At 44.4% G+C, this 8,510-nt stretch overlaps 1 protein-coding gene across 2 annotated transcripts; it reads left to right on the forward strand.

Moving 5' to 3' along the window:
• The first annotated feature begins 1,746 nt into the window (after positions 1-1,746).
• LOC100216720 (uncharacterized) lies at positions 1,747-6,266 on the forward strand. Of its 2 annotated transcripts, none has more exons than XM_008663264.4 (4): positions 1,747-2,285; positions 3,023-4,019; positions 4,808-5,026; positions 5,721-6,266. In XM_008663264.4, the coding sequence occupies exons 1-3, from the start codon at positions 2,062-2,064 to the stop codon at positions 5,024-5,026; spliced, it is 1,440 nt and encodes a 479-aa protein (XP_008661486.1). In that variant the 5' UTR covers positions 1,747-2,061; the 3' UTR covers positions 5,721-6,266. The 2 variants fall into 2 exon arrangements, with proteins under 2 accessions (XP_008661486.1, NP_001136597.1); NM_001143125.1 differs by having other exon boundaries at positions 1,947-2,285; positions 4,808-4,941; positions 5,721-6,243.
• The last annotated feature ends 2,244 nt before the right edge of the window (positions 6,267-8,510 follow it).

Genomic DNA, 8,510 nt, shown 5'->3' on the forward strand with positions numbered 1-8,510 from the left:
CCGTACCCTAATGGGGTAAAAACCCATCGGGTTCGGGTACCCATTGCCATCTCTAGTAGGGAGTAAGGGGAAGCTTGACTGAGACAAATGTAGAGATGGGTGATGAAAACTAACATCAAGTTCTGCATATTCTGCGTTGGACTGCGAAACACGCAGACTTTTCGACTGTGTACGCGGACTGTTCGACCATGTAGGCAGACAGTCTGTATGTGTTTGTTAGGGTTTGCATGGAATACGGTGGCCCTGGTGCGGATTTCGGTGGTTCGGGTCGGAAAACGGGACCGGTCGCCGCTGGTCCGGACACTTCATGCTCATGTGCGGACGGTTCGACCACGCACAGATCAGTGGATTTACCCCCGATCTGCATAGGAAGCTATGATTATTCACATTACCCCAGATCATGCGTAGGAAGCTGTGGTTGTTCAGGATATGTGTTCATCGACATCCCGTAAAGTGGTTGTGATTGGTTGTGCCAATTTGCAGCCGATGAACCATGTGTATTTTTCTTAGTTTGAACCTCATGCGAAGGAAAATTAAGAACAACAGATTTTATCAAATGCATGTGCTAGCCTCTTGTAATCATCTTGTAAATCCCCTATTATTTTTTCATCTATTCTCGTTGTTCATCTATGTAAGATCTAATAGCTTGGATTTCGTTTGTTTCACTTACCTTGGGGGTAGTTATAGTAGGTCGGAGCGAAGCCAAATCAGTCGCCCATTGTTGGATGACCTTGTGATTCCTATCCACCTTGAAGTTGGTTAGGAATTTGGCCTGGAGCTACTTGATCAACTATTCTTTGTGCTCCTCGAATTCCTGCTGATTTTCAGTCGACAGAGTCTCCTTAGTCGATTCAATGATGTTGCTGGGAGAGACATAAGAGTGATCTTTTGAATCGGCCATTGAGGGTCGATCTAATAGATCTTCACGCCTTGTCACTAGCAGAGTCACCAAAAAATGTGTTGGCATCGATGTGGGCGCCAATCACTGCGAGGTGTACTGGCGGCGATGCTCTCTGCGGTAGCATGGACGGTCCACGCCCTAGGACCAGACGGTCTGCGACCTGCGGCAGGAGCGAGTTCTTCTCTGCGACGAAGCCGGACGGTCCGCGCCTGGTGGCCAGACGATCCGTGTGTGCAAAGACGGTGGCGTTCGCCAACAACAACTGGATCTGACCCCCGGGAGAGATCCTGTCAGTGAAGAGAGATCCTAGGGTTTGTCTTAGGATCGACAGACCACCCAAGATGGCTCCAGACGACGTAGAGCCGAAGAAAGTTGAAATCGGAGATGAGAAGGCTAAGTTACTGATACTCCTGAGGCTTGATTTGGTGACAAAGGGATCCCGGAAGGATTGGAGGGGATTGAGGGGGAAATAAACTAATTTCCCCCTCAATCCCCTCCAATCCTCTCGGGATCCCGGGTCACCAAATCAGTTATGAGGCATGAAAAGTAGAAAACCGCTAAATAGATTGAATGGTTTGATGGTTGGTTGTTCAATCGGCCGTACACATTCCAATTTATATGAATAGGTCTGAATTCGTTTCTAAATATTTTCTAACAAATCTTACAAGTTTAGAGAGATAAACATCGTGTGGACAAAGAAGCTTAACCGCCTGATCTAATTCTATTGGAACCGTCTGGTCGTATTCAGTGCTATAAACGGTGGTCAAGTTATAAACTGCTTTCCTAGAGTTCAACCGAAAAAAAATAGGAGTAGCAAATATGCGCCGGCGAAAACCTAGGAGTTTGATGAAAGTTGAAAGCGACCACTTGAGATTTGAAAGCGGCTTGCCCGGGTGCCGGCCCCGGGCCCCGTCCAACCCCCCCCCCCCCCCCCCCCATCTTGTCGTTTTTTGCGCGCCGTCGCCTCCCTTTCTCCCCCAAAACCATCCATCGTCTCTGCCCGCCATCCCATTTCCCAATCGCCTCCAACCCCCCACACCCCGCCCGCCGCAAACCCCTCCATTTCCGCCGCATTTCCCTCGCTGTCCCAGCTCACCGGTCGGTCGGGTGCTGGGGCTCGCGGCTCCTCTCTTCCTGGGGCCTGGAAGGGACGGGGAAGGATGCAGGCCGCGACCAGGAGCGTCTCTTGCATCGGCGCGCAGCCGTCCGTCCTCATCCGGTGCGGCGGTGGTGCGCTGTCCGCTTCGCCCGGCGGCCTCGGAGGAGGGGGATGCAGGGTCCGGGTCGTCGCCGTGCTGCGGTGCTGCGCACAGGAGAAGCGTCCGCCTCGGGTGCGGAAATCCAAGGAGGAGAGAAGGGAGATGGTGGAGTCCTTCATCAACAGGCGCGTTCTGTGCCCATCTCTCCGTTCCCACGTGGATGCACATCTTGCGTTTGGAATAATTCCGCGTCCGCAGCTTAGTCTGATCGATACCGAAATGTATTGAGCCAACCAGTGTCTTTTAGTGGTAGTTGGTAAAAGACACGATCCCAAGCCAGATTTAGGCTATGTTTGAATGCACTAGAGCTTAGAGCTAATACCTAGCTAGCTAAAAAGTTGCTATTGGAATTAGCTGGCTAATTATTAGCTGATTTTAGCTAGATTGAACCAACTTATAACTAATGGATAGTTGGGTGTAGTTACTTAGTTGGACTATTAGTTGGGGGTGTTTGGATTTCTCCAACTAAAAATAGCTAATAGCTGAACTATTAGCTATGTTGTTTGGACGTGCTGACTATTAGCTCTAGTGCATACAAACATGGCCTTAGTTTTTGGACTACCTCAAGCCGTTTGCCCGTTAAAATCTAAAATGTTGATTTTGTCTTATTATATCTAATAGTGAGCCACCCATTTGTGTCAAGAACAATCAAATTTGAAATTTTTTGTGTCATTACCTGTGCTTATAATTTGTGGCATTTATCTAAAATTTGGCTCGACATGTAGAGCGGTGCATTTAATTTGAGATGGTTCATGATTTTTGTTTGGTTCTTGTTTGTCCGCTGAATGAATATCCTGCAGGCAAACAAGGCAACTGAAAATTGCTAATCCAGTTCACAATGTTAATTTTTGCTCTGTTTCAGCTATCGAGCTTCAAACGAAGGAAAATTCCCATCGGTTAACCTTACACATAAGGAAGTTGGAGGGTCATATTATATAGTTCGTGAAATCGTGAGGGATATCATCCAAGAGAATAGAGTCCTTGGTCCTGGTGGCTTAGATGCTATGGTGCTGAATTTTGAAGATTTTGCTGATTCTTCAGGGTCATCCATGAAGCATGAACTGGGTCAAGACAATATCGAGATATTAGATACGTCTGGTAGTGAAGTCAGTAAGGGTTATGTGCCTGAAATATCCAACACTGATGGATCTTTTCTATTGCAAGACAATGCCATCAGCAACCAGACACTGTTGGGTTCTTCCAATATCTTAGAGGCTGGTATTTTGAATAGTGTGGTCCAAAATGGGAGTGCAGCAGATGCAATATTCATGGAAACAAACCTTGAGAAACAAGATGAAGTTCCATCTGGTGAATCAATTGAGTTTGACTTGAATAGTTCTGAAGAGCAAGCTCATTTATTTGCTCAGGTTTCTGATTCAGATGAAAACATTGCACTAGACAGTCAGGCGGATGCACAGGACGTGATGGCCAGTAGTGCTACCAATAGAGCTATTCTTCCCTTAGAAGCTTCTGCTGTTTATGATGCTGCACTTTTAAGAGATCATGAGACATTGCCTAATGATAATCATGATGCATCAACTGATAGTTCCGTGGATGATGCAAGTCACGTTGAGACGACCAATGGTGTTCAAGCAAAGCAAGCTTCTTTACATGAGCATGATGCATCAACTGGAAATGTATCGATTGAAAATGCTCAGAGCTTAGATGGTCAGTTTAGTAATATATCTACTGATCCAATAAATGGTGCTAAATTGGAGGCTGAAGTTGCAACCAAGACAGTTGAAGCGTCTAAAGTACACAGGCTGCAAGATGGGTTTGAGCAACCATTGGCTGATGCTAGCTGTGATGGGCAAGAAAACTCTGACAGCCCTGTTTCTCATCCAGCATTAGATACAAAGGTTAGCCAAGTTGTGTGAAAATTGTGCAATATAAACCATCTTCTTCTATATGGCATACTACCTCTGTGTGACTCTTATATTTGTTGTAGTATGCTTAGAACCAAACAACAAAAGGGGATTGAATAATATGCTTATTGGTGTGTCATATATACCTACAACTGATTTGGTTGTAATTTTAACTGTTACGTGGAATGCAATCCACACTACGTGGCACCTACAGTGTGGGGATAGATGCATTCTAATACTATATATTACTATATTAGGTTGAGCTATTTGTCACATGCAGGCATGCATCAATTTGTTGAGAACTGATTTTTTTTTTCTTACAGCAAATCTTTTGGAAACAGTTTTAGATCAATAGATAACATTAAATGCTACATTTAGATTCTAGAGTTTGCCAGAGTCAAAGGAGATGACTCACACAGTTACTATGTTCTACTGTTCTAGTGCTTGGGGCTGTTTAGTTTCATGTCCCAACTCCCAATCCCTCACTTGCCCAACCCCAGCTCCTCAGTGACAACTGGAGTATGTGTTAGATAACTAGGTTATTCCTATTTTGTTTGTCGCGACTCGCGATATTGTTTTGGTTGAGGCCAAATTGTGTTGTTAGCAAACTGGGCACTGTCAAAGTACAACCTTTTCTATCTCTTATTGTTATATTTTTATATGACAAAGAGCTAGTGAATTAAACTTTTCAAAATTTCAATTATGATGTGGTGTCCATTTGTGGGAAAAATAACATTGCCTGTAGATATGTATCTGATTCATTCTATTCTACTGCTTTGCAGGGGCTGTTGCACACAGAAGATCAGCAGAGTGTGGTACAGGTAGATGAAAGTGAATTCAAGAACTCAACATCTGGGATCACAAAGGAAGATTTCAAGCATGAGCAAGGAATTAGCACTGCAACAGTGATCAGCAGGCATGCACTTTGCCTCCTAACTTTGCGTTGCATGCTTACTGTTTATAATTTCCTTCACACGTCACAAAGGGCAGCAGTATATTAGGTAAGTCAGTGTTCCCCTTTGGTTCTACCAAGCGCTCATAAATAATGGTGGATAGCTATGAGTTACACTCTGTAGAGGTAATTGTTGCAGTAATCAGAACAAATTTGTAGTTAGTTATGCGCCCTGCAAGTGGCAACATCATAGTGCAGCCCATCGTGTAACCCTTAATTTGTATAGTTGGACTGCCTAGGATCATAAAACCCAAGTTGTGGTTTTGGCATTAAGTAACTTGTACTAAACAACATCAACATGCTAGTTAGTACTATACTATTAACTGATCGAACTTAGATACTTTTTCATTTTCACTAAGATCAGCTCTTTAGTCAATGTACACGTTCAATTCCTGTCTTTATGAACAAGCCTACACTTCATGTTTGTTCTTAATTGTGATACCAAAAACCTGTTTAATTGAGCTTGCAATAGTCATTTAGGAGGTGTTTGGTTTGAAGAATCAATCCATTCTAGATAAGATGGTGCATCATGAGTCCATTACACAAATTTAGTGTAATAAACTTATTCCTCATGTTATTGCTAATTATTAGCTTATTAGGAATGAAATGTTGATGGGTCAACTCATTCCGTTCCACAAACCAAACAAGAAAATGAGGAGTGAGAAGATGATGGGCTATCTCATTCCTCAAACCAAACACACCATTAATGTTCTGAATATTCTGTTCCTCTATATGGTCTGCAGGAGAACTTTGAAAGCTCAGCAGAAGAAAGATGACAATCTATTCTGGCTTGTGCTTAGGGCATTTGTTGTTGCTATATCGAAAATCTGGGCAAAATGAACAGTGCAGAAAGGCAGCGTATGTGGAACTGAAGATCGAGTGAATCCTTCCTAGTGGAAAACGAGAAACCGGTCCATGAAGTTCCATTTCTCCCATGTGAATATAGATGCGCTACTTTTGTGCCGCAGTTTAAGTAATCTTTTTTGGAGACAGCTGGTCTGGTTTGTAGTCGCTTCCCACTGTAGGTGAAAGACCATGTTGGGCCGTGTTCAACATTTCACCCATATAGTCACTCCAAAACATTGTTTTGCACTTTAAATTGTACTGATCGTAGAGTGGATTTTGAATATGGGTACGAGGATGGGTAAGCTGACGGAAATAGCTTAAAGTTTAGTTATCCTAGTCTGGTGTTCATGTGTTAGATGTTTGGTACAATGGATGTCATGTGTCTTTTGGTAAAAGGAGGATGGATCTCTTTTAATGCTCTATGAAATTTGCAGATTTGTTCATTGGATCCACAAATAAACTGCCGTTGGTTTGTTCTTGTTGAGGTGAATTTAGGTTTGGATTTGCCTCCCCGGTTGGAGCGTAAGCATTGTTTGGTTTTGGAACGACGTGGGTCGAGTCAGAGCCGAACCATTTTTCTAAGTTGGGTCGGACCCGATCATTGTTTGGTTTCAGTGACAGGTTGAACCTAGTTGCTTATTTGATTACAAGGTTAAAATGGGTTGGAGCTGCACCATCTCTTGTTTGTTTCGTGATGAATGATGAATTGAATATGACCACCTTCCTGATCATATTACCACACTCATGATGACATCTTCAATTCAATAAGATTACACCATTCAAAATAAATGAAACGCCACTATTTTAATATTTGATATACATAAATTAAAGCTATTATTAATCAAGTCATAAATTTCTAGTGTGAGGTCCCATTGTTACATTTCAGTCATAACTAAAGGAAACATCTGAACAACATCAAGATGCATTTCAATGATGTAACATTAGCTATGACTAGTAGGCTTGTCTAGGCGATGATGAGCACTGACCTTTACTTATTCGACGACAACACTAGCAAGGCTTGTGGGTTGTGCCTACTAGAGAACACGCCGGCATCGGAGGGTAGGCCAGCGGGGGACTGACGGTAGGAGGTGCAGCAAGCTGGTGGGGGAATCTGACAGAGGCCAACACGCTGGAGGGCAGACCAGTGGGGGACTGACGACGGGATGCAAGCGGGGGATTAACGTCGGAGGGTAGGTCGGCGGGAATCCCTCGTCCTAGCAGGCCGGCAGTGGCGGCGCGCCCCTGTGCTGGTCTCGAGTGGATAAGGAATGGGTGACGAGAAGGTGGAGAGGAAGTGGGTCGAAATGATTCGTTTGTTTTTGAGGAATCACTAGAACCCACGTTTTCAAGAAGTATTTCGACCTAGAACCAACCTAAACCGTGAGCCTTTCTGAACCAAACGCGGGTTGTTGTGGGTTGAACCCGTTCAAACCCGTATCAATCCGCTAACCAAACAAATACTAGCATGTCAATCAGATCCTTCTGTTAGCACGAGTGAGCCTTAACTAGGGGTGGAGAAAATAGTATATTGTGGCAATAATCGGGGGCCTCATTTTCGCTGTTTGTCTGCATTCGCAGTTTATTAAGAAAAAACATAACGTGATACATAGATGGTTAAAGTTGGAGCAAACAGTTAAAGATTTGCAACATTTTATTTTGGCAACTTTAGGTTTGGATCAGTTTTTTAAGTTGGGTTTGGATCATCTAGATTCTAAGTTAGAATGATGCACAACTCTGTACAGTTTATCTGGTTCTTATCTCCGCAAATCAACGAATGTGAGTTACGTTGGACAGGATAAAAACTGGTCTGTATCGATTAGATTGGGGCTACATTATATACGCACAAGCCTAGGATATCAGTCAAGTAAAAACCTGGTTCTAGATCCATACGTATAGACAGAGATAATGTACTACACTCGTCGTAGTCAGAACTCTAGCTTTGATAGATATTAAGGCCGGATTAGAACTCTTAAATACTGAGGACATGCCTTAATTAAGATGTCAGCAAATTGTGAGATCGTTATTTCGCTAACATTTCCAATGGCAACTTGTTTATGGATAAAGTGGAGATCAATCTCGACAATGCTTCGTAAGCTGATGTTGAACTAGGTTAATGGAGAGACCAATGTCATCATAGTAGACGGGTGTGCTCTGGGTGAGGGGATTGTGAAGCTAATGTAGGAGTTGTCAGAGCCAAATGGCTTCATCCACAGACGTTGCCCATAGCCCGGTACTTGGCCTTGGTGCTCGAGTGGAGACGATAGGTTGGTGCTCTGATGACCAAAACATGATGTTATCACCAAGGAACACAACATAGCTGGAGATGGGCCAACGTGTGTCGGAGCAAACTGCCTAGTCAACATCGGTGTAGACAACAAAGCTCACTGTTAGTAACCCTTGTGGCTTCTTGTGAGGTGTGTCAGCAGGCTAAACCTGACAGGAGCAAGTACCCAAGGTTGCTTCAACCTTTATCGGGGTCCCGGTCCGAAGAGCGGGGGCAGACCGAGGGGGTACTTGACCCCTCGGCCGAGGTGGTTGAGGTGACCCCGGGGAGTCAGGCCGAGCTGCCTGTTCCCCGAGAACCGTTGCCCGTGCCGACTGCGCAGGAGGGCGATCCTCAGGTCGTCGTGGCTGCGTCTGGGCAGTCCGTCCCTCGGGTGCCTAGGGTGCCCAAGGCGAGGATGGCA

The sequence above is a fragment of the Zea mays genome, chromosome 10 (assembly GCF_902167145.1).
Source record: "Zea mays cultivar B73 chromosome 10, Zm-B73-REFERENCE-NAM-5.0, whole genome shotgun sequence".
Lineage (NCBI taxonomy): Eukaryota > Viridiplantae > Streptophyta > Magnoliopsida > Poales > Poaceae > Zea > Zea mays.